General features: G+C 46.2%; 1 protein-coding gene across 13 annotated transcripts in view; it reads left to right on the forward strand.

The window, feature by feature from the left end:
- The window catches only part of rerea (arginine-glutamic acid dipeptide (RE) repeats a), a 366496-nt gene that overhangs the window by 299776 nt on the left and 43003 nt on the right, over positions 1-23717 (forward strand). For 11 of the 13 annotated variants that reach the window (XM_082962263.1, XM_082962261.1, XM_082962262.1 and 8 more), the window contains one exon: positions 9870-9950. In XM_082962263.1, the coding sequence (XP_082818389.1) occupies positions 9870-9950 (81 nt within the window). Of the gene's footprint in view, positions 1-8614; positions 9051-9869; positions 9951-23717 lie in introns of those variants that run through there. The other 2 variants (XM_082962266.1, XM_082962267.1) reach the window with 2 other exon arrangements.

Genomic DNA, 23717 nt, shown 5'->3' on the forward strand with positions numbered 1-23717 from the left:
CATTGACCTCTTAAATGTTAATCGGACTTAAGTTATAATGTAATTGTTCTATCAAGGTAAGTCGCTTATATATCATCTTCTGTTGCACCAAATCGCTTCACCTCAGTGCTGTCCCCGCTTCCCTGCTTTAATTCAGTTTGACACAAATGACTGGGGTATCAGGTTACATATCCACAGCCATTGGAGGCTCGGGAGTCCCGCCATAATGCTCATTTGCTGATCAGACTGTCCGTTAATTTGTGGCGGGAACGGTACATTTCTGGCACACAGGCTGTATAACCCTGTTAAACTATAAAGCTGAGTCTACTGCAGCGATAGGAAGTAGTCGTTCTACGAAATACACACATTGATTTATATCGAATTGAATAAAAAAAAAACGACCACAATTTGAAGATGTGAAACAAAAACATACAAGTCATAGTTAAAAAATAAATACAAAAACAAGCAAATATTTTGAGCTTTCTAACAGAAGAATGCATTACATCAAATCAAATTGTATTTGTCACATGCGCCAAATACAACGTGTCGACCTTAAAGGGAAATGCTTACTTACAAGCCCTTAACCAACAATGCAGTTTTAAGAAAAATACCAAAAAATATAAATAAATAAAAGTAACAAGTATTAAATAGCAGCCGTAAAATAACAATAGCGAGGCTAGGGGGTATACAGGGGGTACCGGAACAGAGTCAGTGTTTGACGGGGTAATTGAGGTAATATGTACATGTAGGTAGCAGAGTGACTATGCATATATAATAACAGAGACTTGCAGCAGCGTTGAGGGGAGGGGGCAATGCAAATAGTCTGGGTAGCCATTTGATTAGATGTTCAGGAGTCTTATGGCTTGGGGGTAAAAGCTGTTTAGAAGCCTCTTGGACCTAGACTTGGTGCTCTGGTACCACTTGCCGTGCGGTAGCAGAGAGAACAGTCTATGACTAGGGTGGCTGGAGTCTTTGACAATTTTTAGGACCTTCCTCTGACACCGCCTGGTATAGAGGTCCTGGATGGCAGGAAGCTTGGCCTCAGGGATGTACTGGGCCGTGCGCACTACCCTCTGGAGTGCCTTGCGGTCAGAGGCCGAGCAGTTGCCATACCAGGCGGTGATGCAACCCGTCAGGATGCTCTCGATGGTGCTGCTGTAGAACCTTTTGAGGATCTGAGGACCTATGCCAAATCTTTTCAGTCTCCTGAGGGGGAATAGTTTTTGTTGTGCCCTCTTCACGACTGTCTTGGTATATTTGGACCATGATAGTTTGTTGGTGATGTGGACGTGAAGGAACTTGAACCTCTCAACTACTAGGTACTGTTCATCACCCTCTATGTTTTATACAGTCATCCACTTTTAAATACATCATGCTGAATGAATATCGCACACACACTAACTGTACTGTAGTCGTACTGTAGAGCCTCCTTCCCTTCTTTCTCAGGACCGTTAGTAGGCTTTATATACAGTATTATAATAATATCCCAATTACTTTGAGCTTGACTTCATAGTGAAATCTAAGTCCTGATAGTCAATTCAACTGAAAAAGTCAAAAGGTTAAGTGACTCACCATGCATTGATTGTAGAGGTCGACCAATTAATCGGAATGGCCGATTAATTAGGGCAGATTTTCAAGTTTTCATAACAATCGGTAATCGGTATTTTTGGACACCGATTTTATATTTTTTTATTATTTAACAAAAATACAAAAATGTACACCTTCATTTAAGTAGGCAATTCAGTTAAGAACACATTCTTATTTTCAATGACGGCCTAGGAGCAGTGGGTTAACTGCCTTGTTCAGGGGCAGAACGACAGATTTTTACCTTGTCAGCTCGGGGATTCAATCTTGCAACCTTACGGTTAACTAGTCCAACGCTCTAACCACCTGCTTTACATTGCACTCCACGAGGAGCCTGCCTGTTACGCGAATGCAGTAAGAAGCCAAGGTAAGTTGCTAGCTAGCATTAAACGTATCTTATAAAAAACAATCATAATCACTAGTTAACTACACATGGTTGATGATATTACTAGTTTATCTAGCCTGTCCTGCGTTGCATAAAATCGATGCGGTGCGCATTCGCGAAAAAGGACTGTCATTGCGCCAACGTGTACCTAACCATAAACATCAATGTCTTTCTTAAAATCAATACACAAGTATATACTTTTAAACCTGCATATTTAGTTAATATTGCCTGCTAACATGAATTTCTTTTAACTAGGGAAAATGTGTCACTTCTCTTGCAAACAGAGTCGGGGTATATGCAGCAGTTTGGGCCGCCTGGCTCGTTGCGAACTGTGAAGACTATTTCTTCCTAACAAAGACAGCCAACTTCGCCAAACGGGGGATGATTTAACAAAAGTGCATTTGCGAGAAAAGCACAATCGTTGCACGACTGTACCTAACCATAAACATCAATGCCTTTCTTAAAATCAATACACAGAAGTATATATTTTTAAACCTGCATATTTAGCTAAAATAAATCCAGGTTAGCAGGCAATATTAACCAGGTGAAATTGTGTCACTTCTCTTGCGTTCATTGCACGCAGAGTCAGGGTATATGCAACAGTTTGGGCCACCTGGCTCGTTGCGAACTAATTTGCCAGAATTGTACATAATTATGACATAACATTGAAGGTTGTGCAATGTAATAGGAATATTTAGACTTATGGATGCCACCCGTTAGATAAAATACAGAATGGTTCCGTATTTCACTGAAAGAATAAACATTTTGTTTTCGAGATGATAGTTTCCTGATTCGACCATATTAATGACCTAAGGTTCGTATTTCTGTGTGTTATTATGTTATAATTAAGTCTATGATTTGATAGAGCAGTCTGACTGAGCGGTGGTAGGCACCAGCAGGCTCGTAAGCATTCATTCAAACAGCACTTTCGTGCATTTTGCCAGCAGCTCTTCGCAATGCTTAAAGCATTGCGCTGTTTATGACTTCAAGCCTATCAACTCCCAAGATTAGGCTGGTGTAACCGATGTGAAATGGCTAGCTAGTTAGCAGGTTGCGCGCTAATAGCGTTTCAAACGTCACTCGCTCTGAGACTTGGAGTAGTTGTTCCCCTTGCTCTGCATGGGTAACGCTGCTTCGAGGGTGGCTGTTGTCGATGTGTTCCTGGTTCCACCCCAGGTAGGAGCGAGGAGAGGGACGAAAGCTATACTGTTACACTGGCAATACTAAAGTGCCTATAAGAACATCCAATAGTCAAAGGTATATGAAATACAAATCGTATAGAGAGAAATAGTCCTATAATTCCTATAATAACTACAACCTAAAACTTCTTACCTGGGACTATTGAAGACTCATGTTAAAAGGAACCACCAGCTTTCATATGTTCTCATGTTCTGAGCAAGGAACTTAAACGTTAGCTTTCTTACATGGCACATATTGCACTTTTACTTTCTTCTCCAACACTTTGTTTTTGCATTATTTAAACCAAATTGAACATGTTTCATTATTTATTTGAGGCTAAATTGATTTTATTGATGTATTATATTAAGTTAAAATAAGTGTTCATTCAGTATTGTTCTAATTGTCATTATTACAAATAAAAAATGTTTTAAATCGGCCGATTAATCGGTAGCTACTTTTTTGGTCCTCCAATAATTGGTATCGCCGTTGAAAAATCATAATCGGTCGACCTCTAATTGATTGTATGTAGAGAGGAGTGTGGAAGGGAGATAGCCATGTAGGCTAATTCATTAATCTATCTAGCAACATGATCATATTCAGAGTTAGCAATCTAGCTAACTGTTTTTGAGTTCCCACTTTGTCAGGTGGTGAATAAAGCTGTCCAAAAAGAAATCCGATCATTCATAGGCCACCATTTTAGTTGTCTTACTTGACACTGTTGATAGTCTACATTAAGAAAGCTCCAAAAAGACAACTTGCATTCATCTTGGCTAGCGCACTGTAGACGTATTGATATCTCTTTTTAAACTTTTCTTTTTAGATGTAAAATCATTTTTTTAAATGACAAGCCTACTTATAAAAATAATAATTCAATGCAATTTTAAAGAATAGATTAATGTCTTACATTGCTAAAATATATCATACAGCTATTTATTACATAATTAATTAATAACCAAATGTAGCCTATTACCAGCTGAGTATAGAAAGAAAACATGTATTTATAAACAGTAAGAAAAACAAGTTAAAGTTAAACCCAGAGTAAATCTATCCAGATATATGTAAGAGCATGCTAATATAAAGGATGACTGGTCATTATTAGCCTGGTTCTATATGGAAGACCTCTACATTATGTGACTGGTCATTATTAGCCTGGTTCTGTATGGAAGACCTCTACATTATGTGACTGGTCATTATTAGCCTGGTTCTGTATGGAAGACCTCTACATTATGTGACTGGTCATTATTAGCCTGGTTCTATATGGAAGACCTCTACATTATGTGACTGGTCATTATTAGCCTGGTTCTATATGGAAGACCTCTACATTATGTGACTGGTCATTATTAGCCTGGTTCTATATGGAAGACCTCTACATTATGTGACTGGTCATTATTAGCCTGGTTCTGTATGGAAGACCTCTACATTATGTGACTGGTCGTTTATTAGCCTGGTTCTATATGGAAGACCTCTACATTATGTGACTGGTCGTTTATTAGCCTGGTTCTATATGGAAGACCTCTACATTATGTGACTGGTCATTATTAGCCTGGTTCTATATGGAAGACCTCTACATTATGTGACTGGTCATTATTAGCCTGGTTCTATATGGAAGACCTCTACATTATGTGACTGGTCGTTTATTAGCCTGGTTCTATATGGAAGACCTCTACATTATGTGACTGGTCATTATTAGCCTGGTTCTATATGGAAGACCTCTACATTATGTGACTGGTCATTATTAGCCTGGTTCTGTATGGAAGACCTCTACATTATGTGACTGGTCATTATTAGCCTGGTTCTATATGGAAGACCTCTACATTATGTGACTGGTCATTATTAGCCTGGTTCTATATGGAAGACCTCTACATTATGTGACTGGTCATTATTAGCCTGGTTCTGTATGGAAGACCTCTACATTATGTGACTGGTCATTATTAGCCTGGTTCTATATGGAAGACCTCTACATTATGTGACTGGTCATTATTAGCCTGGTTCTATATGGAAGACCTCTACATTATGTGACTGGTCATTATTAGCCTGGTTCTGTATGGAAGACCTCTACATTATGTGACTGGTCATTATTAGCCTGGTTCTGTATGGAAGACCTCTACATTATGTGACTGGTCATTATTAGCCTGGTTCTGTATGGAAGACCTCTACATTATGTGACTGGTCATTATTAGCCTGGTTCTATATGGAAGACCTCTACATTATGTGACTGGTCATTATTAGCCTGGTTCTATATGGAAGACCTCTACATTATGTGACTGGTCGTTTATTAGCCTGGTTCTATATGGAAGACCTCTACATTATGTGACTGGTCGTTTATTAGCCTGGTTCTATATGGAAGACCTCTACATTATGTGACTGGTCATTATTAGCCTGGTTCTATATGGAAGACCTCTACATTATGTGACTGGTCGTTTATTAGCCTGGTTCTATATGGAAGACCTCTACATTATGTGACTGGTCGTTTATTAGCCTGGTTCTATATGGAAGACCTCTACATTATGTGACTGGTCATTATTAGCCTGGTTCTATATGGAAGACCTCTACATTATGTGACTGGTCATTATTAGCCTGGTTCTATATGGAAGACCTCTACATTATGTGACTGGTCATTATTAGCCTGGTTCTGTATGGAAGACCTCTACATTATGTGACTGGTCATTATTAGCCTGGTTCTGTATGGAAGACCTCTACATTATGTGACTGGTCATTATTAGCCTGGTTCTATATGGAAGACCTCTACATTATGTGACTGGTCATTATTAGCCTGGTTCTATATGGAAGACCTCTACATTATGTGACTGGTCATTATTAGCCTGGTTCTGTATGGAAGACCTCTACATTATGTGACTGGTCGTTTATTAGCCTGGTTCTATATGGAAGACCTCTACATTATGTGACTGGTCGTTTATTAGCCTGGTTCTATATGGAAGACCTCTACATTATGTGACTGGTCGTTTATTAGCCTGGTTCTATATGGAAGACCTCTACATTATGTGACTGGTCATTATTAGCCTGGTTCTATATGGAAGACCTCTACATTATGTGACTGGTCATTATTAGCCTGGTTCTATATGGAAGACCTCTACATTATGTGACTGGTCGTTTATTAGCCTGGTTCTATATGGAAGACCTCTACATTATGTGACTGGTCGTTTATTAGCCTGGTTCTATATGGAAGACCTCTACATTATGTGACTGGTCATTATTAGCCTGGTTCTATATGGAAGACCTCTACATTATGTGACTGGTCATTATTAGCCTGGTTCTATATGGAAGACCTCTACATTATGTGACTGGTCATTATTAGCCTGGTTCTGTATGGAAGACCTCTACATTATGTGACTGGTCATTATTAGCCTGGTTCTGTATGGAAGACCTCTACATTATGTGACTGGTCATTATTAGCCTGGTTCTGTATGGAAGACCTCTACATTATGTGACTGGTCATTATTAGCCTGGTTCTATATGGAAGACCTCTACATTATGTGACTGGTCGTTATTAGCCTGGTTCTATATGGAAGACCTCTACATTATGTGACAGGTCGTTATTAGCCTGGTTCTGTATGGAAGACCTCTACATTATGTGACTGGTCATTATTAGCCTGGTTCTATATGGAAGACCTCTACATTATGTGACTGGTCATTATTAGCCTGGTTCTATATGGAAGACCTCTACATTATGTGACTGGTCATTATTAGCCTGGTTCTGTATGGAAGACCTCTACATTATGTGACTGGTCGTTTATTAGCCTGGTTCTATATGGAAGACCTCTACATTATGTGACTGGTCGTTTATTAGCCTGGTTCTATATGGAAGACCTCTACATTATGTGACTGGTCATTATTAGCCTGGTTCTGGTGTGACCAAATCATGTGCTGGTGCCATCAACTGGAAAAGTTATCTACAGCCCAGAACTTGACATTTAATTTACTACATTTGGAACTTGTATTATGGTGTTTTGGTCTGATAGCATGTCCCCTACAGTAGCGTTTCCCAACCTTTTCTGTTCCCTGTATCACCACATCACTGTCTAAAGCTCTTGAGGACAACCATTTATGGACTCGTGTAATTTTAACATAAAATATCTTGGTGATCAAATCTAGTCAATTTTAGCAGTTGACTGGAATAAATGAAAAACCTAGTATTATAAAAAGTAATATGAAATTGCTTATAATACCATTAATACTCCCAGCTGTTGTTTTTTTCGGGAAGAACAAATATAAAGTTTTTATATAAAAATAACATAATCAAATGCAGTAGCCCTGCAGACCACAGGTTGTTACCACTGATCTCCAGTTTATTACAGTTTCAGGTTATTACACAGTGTCCAACACAGCGTTCAGCTGTCCTCATTTGCTTTCAGATAAGGCCTCTGGTACAGGAGGTAACTACTTGAGTCGGGGAATCGCTTTAGAAGCGATATGCTACATTTAGATTTCTGTTTCTATATGTTCATGAAGGGACTTGTTTGATGTGTTGTCGCTGTGAACAACTGCAGAATTATAAGTAAGGTCTATGTAGTTAATCACTGCAGCTTCTGCAGAAATGTAAATTATAGGTTGTTGTCTTTTACTTATTGCAATAAACGTATTCTTTTTCTGTAATAATGGCCACAGATTGAACCGTTTTTATATTTTGTAACTGCTGACTTCCTGTGTTGGGGGGGGAAATAACCTGTTAGCTACGTCTGTGAAATTGTCCTCCTTTCCCTGACCAGAGCAGAGCCAGAGCGTGTAAACAATCTGTGGTTACATAACGCTGGTTACAGTGTACATGAAAACGGCCTGGTTTTCAAACACATACAGGATTCACAGGAAGTCCATGTCTGCTTTTACCTCTCACTTGTCTCCTTTTACTGTTGCCAACACCTTGCTTTACACACATTGTTCCTGCCTTCCTCCCTCTTGCTCACTCTCTCCTCCCTCCCTGCCTTGTGTGTGTGTGTGTGTGTGTGTGTGTGTGTGTGTGTGTGTGTGTGTGTGTGTGTGTGTGTGTGTGTGTGTGTGTGTGTTCACTCCAAGCCCCTGAGATGCTGTAGCTTCCTCTTAATGGCAGGCAGAAGGCAGTGGCTTTGAGGGTTGTAATAAAAACAGGGAAGGTTATGATTTGGAGCGGGTCAGTGTAGATACATGTACTGTGAAGGCTAGAGAACCCATAAAGCCAGTTTTAGCAGTCCTCACATCACAACCGGCTAGAGGGAGCTGAGTAGATGCTGCCAGAGTAGAAACCCGGGTCGTGCCAGAGTAGAAACCGATCCAGGTGGCTGCAGACCAGAGGCTCTCTAGGGCTCCACTCCACTGGACTCCTGCGCCGCTCCAGGTTTTCCAGGCGGCTGCAGACCAGAGGCTCTCTAGGGCTACACTCCACTGGACTCCACTCCACTGGACTCCTGCGCCGCTCCAGGTTTTCCAGGCAGCTGCAGACCAGAGGCTCTCTAGGGCTCCACTCCACTGGACTCATACGCCGCTTCAGGTTTTCCAGGCGGCTGCCGACCAGAGGCTCTCTAGCAGAAAGATCACATGTAAAGCTGTCCCCTTTGTAGTGGGAGAGCACAGAGTGACAAGCTATTTCTTGCTTATAAAAAAAGCCCATTTGTTCCTTCAGAGACCTTGTGGATTTGCCCCCCTGATTTTTCCTGTATTACCTGTGGCTTGCCGTAGAGATTTGTGGAGTGTTCTCCCCGGGACTTTAACGCGTTTTTCTCTGGAGTTACTTGGTTGGAGAGAGATGTTGGCTGAGATTATTATCTGAAGAAAGGTACGGGAGTGGGGAGCAGGGCTTGCCTGCCTCTGAAAGCTGAAAGTAAATGTGTTGGTAGTCTGCTTCGCTGGCCGTGAATGTTTTCAGCCTCCCTCCCTCTGCTTTTTATGGCTCGCATCTCTTAAAGGAGAAGAAATACTGAAATACATTTAGGTTTGGCTGTTTAACCTATTTAATGTTCTATTCCTTTTCTCTTTTTTTGACTGGTTTTGTTGTTGTGAGATGCTGAGGTTCCATGTTTCTCATTTTTAGTATTTATGTAAAAATCTAAAATGGTGGTTGTTGTGAAGTGGAGAAATTTGTCATGGGCTCTGTCATTTTCCTCCGTCCTGTCACTGTGGATTTGTCATTTTTTAAATTATTTTTTTCCATGTTCTTTATTTGCTCCGACGTGCAAGTGCATTATTATATAAGCGTTGTATTTTTTCAGAGAAATATGGTCTGTGTATTTAGGAATGAATCGGTGGCGGTAAACACAGTGTTAGGAAATGCTTTGCTGTTATACAGAAGTTATTGAAGTTTTTTTGGCTTTGAACTTTTGCTCTGTAAGACTCAGATATTATTCTCCCTGAATCTGACATTTCCTGTGTGATTTATGTAACAATAGATTTCCCTAGCTGCTCTTTTCAACCCACATGAAACAGCATAAGTATAATCTCAGTTTCTGTGTCTGCTTGAGTTAGTAATTTCCTCTGTATTGTGTCCTGACACAGCTGTGCTCTGTAGCTTTGCTCTGTAGAAGCGCAGCGCTCAAACAGAGGCTACAGAGGTTTTTACAGATTACCATCAAACTCTCAAATCAACCACAGAACTAACAAAAGAAAAACAATGTTTTGTCCTGGAACCAGTGTAACGTAGTGTGTGGCTAGTTGCATTTTCTCTGCCTGTACAGTTATCATTGTTGCTGATTCTGATCCGTAAGGATGGAAGCTGATGGTTTGTCTTGCTCGCTTCTTTTCTTTCTTGTTTCAGAAGCGCTTCATTAAAGGGCTCAGACAGTACGGCAAGAACTTCTTCAAGATTCGGAAAGATCTGCTACCCAACAAGGAAACGGTAAATCAGTTAGTTTTTTTTCCCTCTGGGGTTATATTTTAGACCGTGGCTCTGTTGAATCAATGTGTGTTTGTGTGCTACTGTACAAAGTTTCATTAGGATTCAGATTTAGAACGTTTGTTTTTGGTTGTAGCAGTAAAATAATAATTATCAAACATGAATTCAAAACATGGCTCAGATTAAATGTTGCAGTTTTACCCCCCCCCCCCCCCCCCCCCAAAAAAAAAGTTGGAGTTATTATGGCATGACTTTAAGTCATCATCACATTAACAGTAAAATGACAGGAAGTATTATTTTGGGCTTGCGTGTGTTATATTTGCCCCGAAGGTTTATTGATAAACAATAAGTGCATCCCCCCATCCACCATCCATCCATCCAGTCTGTTGCAATACTGTCAGATCTGCCTTGGGGCTCTCTCAAAACACCATACATGAGAGGAAATAGAGATAAATATATAGATTTATTTAGTATTATTTATTTTTTATTTATTTGACTATTATTTTAACAAGTTCTCTTTTGCAAGGGAGCCCTGCATGTACACAATTTACTAAATATAATACAATATAATGCAAATATAAAATGACAAACTCAAGAAAAATAATCCCATTCATCAGCAGAGGTCCTCAAACAGCATGTAGAATCACTAAGAGGTACCAGTTCTTCCAATTGTCAGGAACTCGGTCCATAATTATGAGATACCGTCCAACATTTGTCTTTATTGATAACCAATGTCACCATAGAAATGAATCAGCACAGTTTATCTTCAGAGCTGATAAAGGTGTAGTGAAAATGTTAATATGGGATACAGGTGTTTTCCACTACAGATTTTGTGATTAGTAGTTACTGGTGCCAAGTCTCTAGGCAGTTATGTTATGTCAAACAAAGTAGCAGATCATTTTGCACAGCGTCGGGAACCTTGCTAACTAGCTCACAGCGTGGGGAACCTTGCTAACTAGCTCACAGCGTGGGGAACCTTGCTAACTAGCTCACAGCGTGGGGAACCTTGCTAACTAGCTCACAGCGTGGGGAACCTTGCTAACTAGCTCACAGCGTGGGGAACCTTGCTAACTAGCTCACAGCGTGGGGAACCTTGCTAACTAGCTCACAGCGTGGGGAACCTTGCTAACTAGCTCACAGCGTGGGGAACCTTGCAAACTAGCTCACAGCGTGGGGAACCTTGCTAACTAGCTCACAACGTGGGGAACCTTGCTAACTAGCTCACAACGTGGGGAACCTTGCAAACTAGCTCACAGCGTGGGGAACCTTGCTAACTAGCTCACAGCGTGGGGAACCTTGCTAACTAGCTCACAGCGTGGGGAACCTTGCTAACTAGCTCACAACGTGGGGAACCTTGCTAACTAGCTCACAGCGTGGAGAACCTTGCAAACTAGCTCACAACGTGGGGAACCTTGCAAACTAGCTCACAGCGTGGAGAACCTTGCAAACTAGCTCACAACGTGGGGAACCTTGCAAACTAGCTCACAACGTGGGGAACCTTGCTAACTAGCTCACAGCGTGGGGAATCGGCTACCTTGCTAACCAGCTCACAGCGTGGGGAATCGGCTACCTTGCTAACCAGCTCACAGCGTGGGGAATCGGCTACCTTGCTGACCAGCACACAGCGTGGGGAATCGTCTACCTTGCTACCCGCTCACAGCGTGGGGAATCGGCTACCTTGCTGACCAGCTCACAGCGTGGGGAATCGGCTACCTTGCTGACCAGCTCACAGCGTGGGGAATCGGCTACCTTGCTAACCAGCACACAGCGTGGGGAATCGGCTACCTTGCTGACCAGCACACAGCGTGGGGAATCGGCTACCTTGCTGACCAGCTCACAGCGTGGGGAATCGGCTACCTTGCTAACCAGCACACAGCGTGGGGAATCGGCTACCTTGCTAACTAGCTCACAGCGTGGGGAACCTTGCTAACCAGCTCACAGCGTGGGGAACCTTGCTAACCAGCTCACAGCGTGGGGAATCGGCTACCTTGCTAACCAGGTCACAGCGTGGGGAGTCGGCTACCTTGCTAACCAGCTCACAGCGTGGGGAATCGGCTACCTTGCTAACCAGCTCACAGCGTGGGGAATCGGCTACCTTGCTAACCAGCACACAGCGTGGGGAATCGTCTACCTTGCTAACCAGGTCACACACACACAAACAAGCTCTACATTGCTTTGTCTATATTCCTTAGCCAGGGGTAAGTCGCTCTCTGAGTTCCTCTTTCTTCAACAGAACTGTGTGTGTGTGTTAATTATCAGTGAAAAACTATGACACGTGGGTAAGATCCGGAGAGTCCCAACAACCCTCTTGTGTTTACCTAGGAGCCATATTGACTCTAATCAGGCAGGGAGGGCAGAAACGTGACTACTGGCATATGGACTCTAGCTATGCTCCACCCACACAATTAGCTCTCAGGTCATTACTGGAAAAGAGAATGTGTTCTCAATGTCTGTCTGTAGGTAGGTAGACAGGTTGCCTAGCGGTTAGAGCGTTGGGCCAGTAACCGAAAGTTTAAAAAAAGTAAAAAAATCTGTCTGTGCCTTTGAGCAAGGCACTTAACCCTCATTTGTTCCAGGGTCGCCGTACTACTATTGCTGACCCTGTAAAACAACACATTTCATTGCACCTATCCGGCTTATGTGATAATAAAACAAATACTTTAAAAAAAATCTATTTTTATAAACTGTAAAAAAAAAAATATGAATCACAAAAGGAGGCGTACGTTTAGATCGAGCAGTCACCTGTAGTACCTTCAGAAAGTATTCAAATCCCTTGACCTTTTCCACATTTTGTTGTGTTATAGGCAGTATTTATAATGGATTAGATTTATATTTTGTGTCACTGGCCTACACAATGTCAAGGTGGAATTATTGTTTATCTACATTTTTACAAATTAATAAAAAGCTAAAATGTCTTGAATGAATGAGTATTCAACTCTTTTGTTAGATTTGAGTAAAGATTTCCTTCACAAATCACATAAGTTACATGGACTCTGTGTGCAATAATAGTGTTTAACATGATTTTTAAATAACTACCTCATATCTGTACCCCACACATACAATTATCTTTTAGGTCCCTCAGTCGAGCAGTACTGGGCACCTATTGGTAGATGGCAAAAAATAAATAAGCAGACATTGAATATCCCCTTTGAGCATGGTGAAGTTATTTATTACACTTTGGATGGTGTATCAAATACACCCAGTCGCTACAAAGATACAGGCGTCCTTCCTAACTCAGTTGCCGGAGAGGAAGGAAACCACTCAGGGATTTCACCATGAGGCCAATGGTGACTTCAAAACAGTTACAGAGTTTAATGGCTATGATAGGAGAAAACTGAGGATGGATCAGAAACATTCTTGTTACACCACAATACTAACCTAATTGACAGAGTGAAAAGAAGGAAGCCTGTACAGAATAAAAAATATTTAAAAAAATGCATCCTGTTTGCAACAAGGCACTAAAGTAATACTGCAAAAAATGTGGCAAAGCAATTACATTTTTGTTCTGAATACAAAAAAAGTTATGTTTGGGGCAAATCCAATTCAGCATATTTTCAAGCAATAGTGTTGGCTGCATCACATTATGGGTATGCTTGTAGTTGATAAGGACTGGGGAGTTTTTCAGGATAAAAAATTAACTTAATTTTCTATTTAACTAGACAAGTCAGTTATGAACAAATTCTTATTTACAATGACGGCCTAACCCGGATGACGCTGGGCCAATTGTGTGCCCTATGGGACTCCCAATCATGGCTGGTTGTGATACAGCCTGGAATCGAACCAGGGTCTGTAGTGACGCCTCTAGCACTGAGATGCAGTGCCTTAGACCGCTGCGCCACTCGGTAGCCCCCTAAATGGAATGGAACTAAGCACAAGGAAAACCTGTTTAGTCTGCTTTCCAACACACACTGTGAGATGAATTCACCTTTCAGCAGGACAACAACCCAACACATCACTCCAAATCTACACTGGAGTTGGTTACCAAAAAGACTGTGAATGTTCCTGAGTAGCCAAGTAAGTTTTTACTTAAATCTACTTGAAAATCTATGGCAAGACCTGAAAATGGTTGTCTAGCAATGAACAACCAATTTGACAGAGCTTGGTGAATTTTTAAGGGGTAAATGTTGCACAATCCAGGTGTGGAACGTTCTTAGAGACTTACCCAGAAAGACTCACAGCTGTAATACTTCTACAGAGTATTGACTCAGAGGTGTGAATGAATACTAATATAACATTTTATAATATCAGTAAGTTTGCAAACATTTCTGAAAACATGTTTTCACTTTGTCATTATGGGCTATTGTGTGAAGATGGGTGAGGGGGGGGGAAACAATATTTCATCCATTTTTTGAATTCAGCCTGTAACAACAACAAAATATGGATTAAATCAAGGGGTGTGAGTACTTTCTGGAGGCCCTGTATGTGGTGAAATAAATCTCATAGAATTGTAAACTCTAGATCTCTCTGCTTCTACAATCATCATGTAGTCGTGTTTTAACCTAAATAATATCTCAATCTAGCAAGATATATCTATATATATTTTTTTACCAGGGAAGTCACCTTGAGCTTGACGTCTCCTTTCCCCCCCCCCCCCCCCCCCCCCAAGTGAGCCATGGATAGTCCTCGTAAGATAATACATGTTATAATAATACATGAATGTATATTTCTGATTTGGTTTTAAAGGAAACCGTGTTGTGGCTTCATGGCTGTACACTGACTGTCCTGTAGCTATTGGCTGTTCTGTTCAGTAATGCATCCATGTGTTTTGTGTTGGCTCAGTCAGCAGTGTAGACCCTCTGCATGTACTAGTTTCTGTACACGCCATCATTATTCTTATGGAAGACTGCGAGGGCAAGATAGTGTTGACATCATCACTAAGGCTTGAGCCACTGTTTTCCTATTTCTGTTGTCAGTCTTCTTTTGAGTTTTTCTACATGAAATAAGTACCTTTACAAAATCCTGATTTTTATAAATGTAATAGTATATTCTGGAAGTGTCGACCTTTATTTATTTAACATTTTTATTTAACCTTTAACTAGGCAAGTCAGTTAAGAACAAATTCTTATTTACAATGACGGCCACCCCCCGGCCAAACCCAGACGACGCTGTGCCAATTGTGTACTGCCTTATGGGACTCCCAATCACAGCCGGTTGTGATACAGCCTGGATTGGAACCAGGCTGTCTGTAGTGACTCCTCTAGCACTGAGATGCAGTGCCTTAGACCGCTGCGCCACTCGAGAGCTACTTTAAGTTCAGGGCCAATTTTCTGAGCACTCATTAATGGCACTATGAATATTTACCATCCGTAAAACAAATGTGTTGTCTTTTAAATAAGAAATGAAGTCATTAACACCGTTGCTTAGAGATATATTACCTGACAAGTGATTGGCTCTTAATGTAAAGGGACCGTATATCAATGCTATTAATACCTGGTGGGGTAGTGTGCTGCTTGGCGTGGTAATACCTCTCTTTCCATCACGCACCCTACACACCTCCGTCTAGTTTCTAGCCCTGCTGCCACCACAGAGCAGAGAAACCGTCATCTCCCCTCTGTAAATGGACAATAAACTGCCTTTTAAGCATAAGAAAAGCAATAAAAAGGGGAGGAGGAGAGGGGGATGGAAGTCACCAGAGGAGGGGGAGAGAAGGGGGTTAGCTCAATATAGACACTGAGAAGACCAGGGTTTGTCACAGACACACTGAAAAAGCCTCCTCTTTGGTTATGATTGACATGGCTTTTGTGCTTAAAGCTCATCTCTAGACACACGCCGTTGTGGTCCTTGAGCTAGTAGCATTGCTAGTCAACACCTTATTTTCCCTAACAGAAATATGTTTACCTCCCTCTCGCTCTCTCCCACACTCTATCTATGGAGCATAACAATCTTCAAGCACTAGCTTTAGTTTGAAGTATTTTCCCTCTCCCTCTCCACACTCTGACATGTAATATTTGAGTAATTCCACTGGCATGCCTAGCCATCCAGGAAGGAACAAGCACCTCACATTACATGTGGTTGGTTGTTCCAATAACATGATGTCCTGCCCCAGGGCCTGGGTCTGGGCCTGGGATACGACCACACCACTGTACTGGGCTACTAGCCAGAACCACCAGGCAGACACATCTAGAGGGCTACGGTGTTCCTGCCTCTCTTCCTCCAGCCTTCTCTTGCTTCCCCTAGCTACAGTAGCTGGACCGCTTTTAAAGAGAACGACAGGGATTCTCCCTGGTTCTCCCTCACTGTTCCTCCCTCACTGTTCCTCTCTCACTGTTCCTCCCTCACTGTTCCTCCCTCACTGTTCCTCTCTCACTGTTCCTCTCTCACTGTTCCTCTCTCACTGTTCCTCTCTCACTGTTCCTCCCTCACTGTTCCTCTGTTCCTCTCTCACTGTTCCTCCCTCACTGTTCCTCCCTCACTGTTCCTCCCTCACTGTTCCTCCCTCACTGTTCCTCTCTCACTGTTCCTCTGTTCCTCCCTCACTGTTCCTCTCTCACTGTTCCTCCCTCACTGTTCCTCCCTCACTGTTCCTCTCTCACTGTTCCTCTCTCACTGTTCCTCTCTCACTGTTCCTCCCTCACTGTTCCTCCCTCACTGTTCCTCCCTCACTGTTCCTCTCTCACTGTTCCTCTGTTCCTCTCTCACTGTTCCTCCCTCACTGTTCCTCCCTCACTGTTCCTCTGTTCCTCTCTCACTGTTCCTCCCTCACTGTTCCTCTGTTCCTCTCTCACTGTTCCTCCCTCACTGTTCCTCCCTCACTGTTCCTCCCTCACTGTTCCTCCCTCACTGTTCCTCTCTCACTGTTCCTCCCTCACTGTTCCTCTGTTCCTCCCTCACTGTTCCTCCCTCACTGTTCCTCCCTCACTGTTCCTCTGTTCCTCTCTCACTGTTCCTCCCTCACTGTTCCTCCCTCACTGTTCCTCCCTCACTGTTCCTCCCTCACTGTTCCTCCCTCACTGTTCCTCCCGCTAGCTAACTTGTATGAGTTTGGCTGCTTCTAAAGAGTGCTATGTTGTTCCCACCTGCCTCTCTCCCTCACTACCTCCCTCACTACCTCCCTCCCTCTCCCTCACTCCCTCCCTCCCACCTGCCCCTCTCTCCCTCACTACCTCCCTCCCACCTGCCCCTCTCTCCCTCACTACCTCCCTCCCACCTGCCTCTCTCTCCCTCACTACCTCCCTCCCACCTGCCCCTCTCTCCCTCACTACCTCCCTCCCACCTGCCCCTCTCTCCCTCACTCCCTCCCTCCCACCTGCCCCTCTCTCCCTCACTACCTCCCTCCCACCTGCCCCTCTCTCCCTCACTACCTCCCTCCCACCTGCCCCTCTCTCCCTCACTCCCTCCCTCCCACCTGCCTCTCTCTCTCACTCCCTCCCTCCCACCTGCCTCTCTCTCTCACCGCCTCTCTCCCTCACTACCTCCCTCCCACCTGCCTCTCTCTCTCACTACCTCCCTCCCACCTGCCTCTCTCTCTCACCGCCTCCCTCCCTCTCTCTCCCTCACTACCTCCCTCCCACCTGCCTCTCTCTCCCTCACTACCTCCCTCCCACCTGCCTCTCTCTCTCACTACCTCCCTCCCACCTGCCTCTCTCTCACCGCCTCCCTCCCTCTCTCTCCCTCACTACCTCCCTCCCACCTGCCTCTCTCTCACTACCTCCCTCCCACCTGCCCCTCTCTCCCTCACTACCTCCCTCCCACCTGCCTCTCTCTCTCACTACCTCCCTCCCACCTGCCCCTCTCTCCCTCACTGCCTCCCTCCCTCTCTCTCCCTCACTACCTCCCTCCCACCTGCCTCTCTCTCTCACTACCTCCCTCCCACCTGCCTCTCTCTCTCACCGCCTCCCTCCCTCTCTCTCCCTCACTGCCTCCCTCCCACCTGCCTCTCTCTCACTACCTCCCTCCCACCTGCCCCTCTCTCCCTCACTACCTCCCTCCCACCTGCCTCTCTCTCTCACTACCTCCCTCCCACCTGCCCCTCTCTCCCTCACTGCCTCCCTCCCTCTCTCTCCCTCACTACCTCCCTCCCACCTGCCTCTCTCTCTCACTACCTCCCTCCCACCTGCCCCTCTCTCTCTCACCGCCTCCCTCCCTCTCTCTCCCTCACTACCTCCCTCCCACCTGCCTCTCTCTCTCACTACCTCCCTCCCACCTGCCCCTCTCTCCCTCACTACCTCCCTCCCATCTGCCTCTCTCTCTCACTACCTCCCTCCCACCTGCCCCTCTCTCCCTCACTGCCTCCCTCCCTCTCTCTCCCTCACTACCTCCCTCCCACCTGCCTCTCTCTCTCACTACCTCCCTCCCACCTGCCCCTCTCTCTCTCACCGCCTCCCTCCCTCTCTCTCCCTCACTACCTCCCTCCCACCTGCCTCTCTCTCTCACTACCTCCCTCCCACCTGCCCCTCTCTCCCTCACTACCTCCCTCCCACTCTCTCTCTCACTACCTCCCTCCCACCTGCCCCTCTCTCCCTCACTACCTCCCTCCCTTTCTCTTTCACTACCTACCAACCTCTCACTCACTAAATCCCTCCCTCTCTCTCACTAAATACTTCCCTCTCTCTCACTGCCTCCCTCCCTCTCTCTCCCTCACTCCCACCCTCCCTTTCTCTTTCACTACCTACCTCCCTCTCTCTCACTGCCTCCCTCCCTCTCTCTCCCTCACTACCTCCCTCCCGCCCCTCTCTCTCTCACTGCCCCTCTCCCTCACTACCTCCCTCCCTTTCTCTCTCACTGCCTCCCTCCCTCTCTCTCCCTCTGAGCGGAGTTGAGAGGGAAGTGTGTGTGTCATCCCCTCTCTGTCAGTTGTTCTGACCCTCTACAGGGCTAGCTTTGCTGCCATCATTTCCTCCACTTTGGAGAGCGGGAGGGAGGGAGGGTGGGAGGGCTTCATGGAGAGGGAGGGAGGAGACTGAGGGCGTCATGGAGAGAGAGGGAGGAGACTGAGGGCGTCATGGAGAGAGAGAGGGAGGAGACTGAGGGCGTCATGGAGAGAGAGGGAGGAGACTGAGGGCGTCATGGAGAGAGAGAGGGAGGAGACTGAGGGCGTCATGGAGAGAGAGAGGGAGGAGACTGAGGGCGTCATGGAGAGAGAGAGGGAGGAGACTGAGGGCGTCATGGAGAGAGAGAGGGAGGAGACTGAGGGCGTCATGGAGAGAGAGAGGGAGGAGACTGAGGGCGTCATGGAGAGAGAGAGGGAGGACACTGAGGGCGTCATGGAGAGAGAGAGGGAGGAGACTGAGGGCGTCATGGAGAGAGAGAGGGAGGAGACTGAGGGCGTCATGGAGAGGGAGGGAGGACACTGAGGGCGTCATGGAGAGAGAGAGGGAGGAGACTGAGGGCGTCATGGAGAGAGAGAGGGAGGAGACTGAGGGCGTCATGGAGAGGGAGGGAGGACACTGAGGGCGTCATGGAGAGAGAGAGGGAGGAGACTGAGGGCGTCATGGAGAGAGAGAGGGAGGAGACTGAGGGCGTCATGGAGAGAGAGAGGGAGGAGACTGAGGGCGTCATGGAGAGAGAGAGGGAGGAGACTGAGGGCGTCATGGAGAGAGAGGGAGGAGACTGAGGGCGTCATGGAGAGAGGGAGGAGACTGAGGGCGTCATGGAGAGAGAGAGGGAGGAGACTGAGGGCGTCATGGAGAGAGAGAAGGAGGAGACTGAGGGCGTCATGGAGAGAGAGAGGGAGGAGACTGAGGGCGTCATGGAGAGGGAGGGAGGACACTGAGGGCGTCATGGAGAGAGAGAGGGAGGAGACTGAGGGCGTCATGGAGAGAGAGAGGGAGGAGACTGAGGGCGTCATGGAGAGAGAGAGGGAGGAGACTGAGGGCGTCATGGAGAGAGAGAGGGAGGAGACTGAGGGCGTCATGGAGAGAGAGAGGGAGGAGACTGAGGGCGTCATGGAGAGAGAGGGAGGAGACTGAGGGCGTCATGGAGAGAGGGAGGAGACTGAGGGCGTCATGGAGAGAGAGAGGGAGGAGACTGAGGGCGTCATGGAGAGGGAGGGAGGACACTGAGGGCGTCATGGAGAGAGAGAGGGAGGAGACTGAGGGCGTCATGGAGAGAGAGAGGGAGGAGACTGAGGGCGTCATGGAGAGAGAGAGGGAGGAGACTGAGGGCGTCATGGAGAGAGAGAGGGAGGAGACTGAGGGCGTCATGGAGAGAGAGAGGGAGGAGACTGAGGGCGTCATGGAGAGAGAGAGGGAGGAGACTGAGGGCGTCATGGAGAGAGAGAGAGAGGAGACTGAGGGCGTCATGGAGAGAGAGAGGGAGGAGACTGAGGGCGTCATGGAGAGAGAGGGAGGAGACTGAGGGCGTCATGGAGAGAGAGAGGGAGGAGACTGAGAGGGCGTCATGGAGAGAGAGAGGGAGGAGACAGAGGGCGTCATGGAGAGAGAGAGGGAGGAGACTGAGGGCGTCATGGAGAGAGAGAGGGAGGAGACTGAGGGCGTCATGGAGAGAGAGAGGGAGGAGACTGAGGGCGTCATGGAGAGAGGGAGGGAGGAGACTGAGAGGGCGTCATGGAGAGAGAGAGGGAGGAGACTGAGGGCGTCATGGAATATGAGCTGGGTTTTGCTCAATACTGTTCAAACAACTAAATATGCTGAAATGGCAGACCGCAGATCACAGCTGAGGGCTGCTGTTCTAATGAAGTGGCCTCCAGTCTATTGGTTCTGTTTCTACTGTCTAGTTAGGTCAAGGTTGGTGCTCGTCAAGAAAACACACTCTCCTTTTCACTTTTTTTTATTTTCCTGCATCAAAAAGGCTCTTAGGTCGTGGGCAGTGGGCGCAGTCAGAACCGCCAAAAACAAAGACAGGAAAAGTAAACGCAGGAAGTTTACCCTTCATTCCGTGCTGAACTTAACTGACGTTACAACAACAAAAAATACATTGCATGAGCAGTTAGCATTATTTGAATAAACATTCTACGTCACCATGGCAATCCAGCGTACTCCGAGTCGATGTTCCCGTAATCAGAAGGAATTCCCCTCGATCACCACCACAAATTTGGGACAATTCTTTCCTATTGACCCCTCATTGTAAGAGAGACAACTTCATTGTTGGTTTGTTGTTGTTGTTGTTAATACAGAAATAACATAAGGAAAAGCTGCTGTGTTGTTCAATGTACATGTACAGTCCATTTGGAAAAGTATTCACACCCCTTTTGTTACGTTACAGCGTTATTCTAAAATGTATTAAATACATTTTTAAAAATCCTCATCAATCTACACACAATACACCATAATGACAAATACAAAAACAAATTTATACAAATTTCAAAAACTATGTAACCAGGTGAGAAATCCAGACCTACGGTTGGCAATGCTCCCACGATGGGAAATATTTGCTGCGAGAAGAGCTCTGTGGCTTCAGGCTATTCAACGTGGGAAATGTGGGGACCCGGTGTACAAGTAGACTACATGTAGCTACGTGTGTGGATCACCTTTAATCACAGGTATGACATTTAACTTGTTTAGTACTTGTATGGTCTGTTAGTAACTTCACTACTTGTAGTTGTATAGTCTGTAACCCCCCCCCCCGTAAAGCGGCTCTGTAGCAGGCGTAGGGATCGACTCCCCTGTAAAAAGGCTCTGTAGCGGGCGTAGGGATCGACTCCCCTGTAAAAAGGCTGTGTAGCAGGCGTAGGGATCGACTCCCCTGTAAAAAGGCTCTGTAGCAGGCGTAGGGATCGACTCCCCCGTAAAAAGGCTCTGTAGCGGGCGTAGGGATCGACTCCCCCGTAAAACGGCTCTGTAGCAGGCGTAGGGATCGACTCCCCTGTAAAAAGGCTTTGTAGCAGGCGTAGGGATCGACTCCACTGTAAAAAGGCTCTGTAGCAGGCGTAGGGATCGACTCTCCTGTAAAAAGGCTCTGTAGCAGGCGTAGGGATCGACTCCCCCGTAAAAAGGCTCTGTAGCAGGCGTAGGGATCGACTCCCCTGTAAAAAGGCTCTGTAGCAGGCGTAGGGATCCATTCCCCTGTGAAAAGGCTCTGTAGCAGGCGTAGGGATCGACTCCACTGTAAAAAGGCTGTGTAGCAGGCGTAGGGATCGACTCCACTGTAAAAAGGCTGTGTAGCAGGCGTAGGGATCGACTCCCCTGTAAAAAGGCTGTGTAGCAGGCGTAGGGATCGACTCCCCCGTAAAAATGCTCTGTAGCAGGCGTAGGGATCGACTCCCCTGTAAAAAGGGATCTGTAGCAGGCGTAGGGATCGACTCCCCCTGTAAAAAGGCTGTGTAGCAGGCGTAGGGATCGACTCCCCTGTAAAAAGGCTCTGTAGCAGGCGTAGGGATCCATTCCCCTGTAAAAAGGCTGTGTAGCAGGCGTAGGGATCGACTCCCCTGTAACAAGGCTCTGTAGCAGGCGTAGGGATCGACTCCCCTGTAAAAAGGCTCTGTAGCAGGCGTAGGGATCGACTCCCCTGTAAAAAGGCTCTGTAGCAGGCGTAGGGATCGACTCCCCTGTAAAAAGGCTCTGTAGCAGGCGTAGGGATCGACTCCCCTGTAAAAAGGCTCTGTAGCAGGCGTAGGGATCGACTCCCCTGTAAAAAGGCTCTGTAGCAGGCGTAGGGATCGACTCCCCTGTAAAAAGGCTCTGTAGCAGGCGTAGGGATCGACTCCCCTGTAAAAAGGCTCTGTAGCGGGCGTAGGGATCGACTCCCCTGTAAAAAGGCTCTGTAGCGGGCGTAGGGATCGACTCCCCTGTAAAAAGGCTGTGTAGCGGGCGTAGGGATCGACTCCCCTGTAAAAAGGCTCTGTAGCGGGCGTAGGGATCGACTCCCCTGTAAAAAGGCTCTGTAGCGGGCGTAGGGATCGACTCCCCCGTAAAAAGGCTCTGTAGCTGGCGTAGGGATCGACTCCCCCGTAAAACGGCTCTGTAGCAGGCGTAGGGATCGACTCCCCTGTAAAAAGGCTCTGTAGCAGGCGTAGGGATCGACTCCCCTGTAAAAAGGCTCTGTAGCAGGCGTAGGGATCGACTCCCCTGTAAAAAGGCTGTGTAGCAGGCGTAGGGATCGACTCCCCCGTAAAAATGCTCTGTAGCAGGCGTAGGGATCGACTCCCCTGTAAAAAGGGATCTGTAGCAGGCGTAGGGATCGACTCCCCTGTAAAAAGGCTGTGTAGCAGGCGTAGGGATCGACTCCCCTGTAAAAAGGCTCTGTAGCAGGCGTAGGGATCCATTCCCCTGTAAAAAGGCTGTGTAGCAGGCGTAGGGATCGACTCCCCTGTAACAAGGCTCTGTAGCAGGCGTAGGGATCGACTCCCCTGTAAAAAGGCTCTGTAGCAGGCGTAGGGATCGACTCCCCTGTAACAAGGCTCTGTAGCAGGCGTAGGGATCGACTCCCCTGTAAAAAGGGATCTGTAGCAGGCGTAGGGATCGACTCCCCTGTAAAAAGGCTGTGTAGCAGGCGTAGGGATCGACTCCCCTGTAAAAAGGCTCTGTAGCAGGCGTAGGGATCCATTCCCCTGTAAAAAGGCTGTGTAGCAGGCGTAGGGATCGACTCCCCTGTAACAAGGCTCTGTAGCAGGCGTAGGGATCGACTCCCCTGTAAAAAGGCTCTGTAGCAGGCGTAGGGATCGACTCCCCTGTAAAAAGGCTCTGTAGCAGGCGTAGGGATCGACTCCCCTGTAAAAAGGCTATGTAGCAGGCGTAGGGATCGACTCCCCTGTAAAAAGGCTCTGTAGCAGGCGTAGGGATCGACTCCCCTGTAAAAAGGCTGTGTAGCGGTTGGTCCAATCTGCTTTGATTGGTAAAAGCGCTTACAGCAGTGAGACAGGAAGGAAACTGC

This window comes from Salmo salar, chromosome 15 (assembly GCF_965601325.2).
Source record: "Salmo salar chromosome 15, fSalSal1, whole genome shotgun sequence".
NCBI lineage: Eukaryota > Metazoa > Chordata > Actinopteri > Salmoniformes > Salmonidae > Salmo > Salmo salar.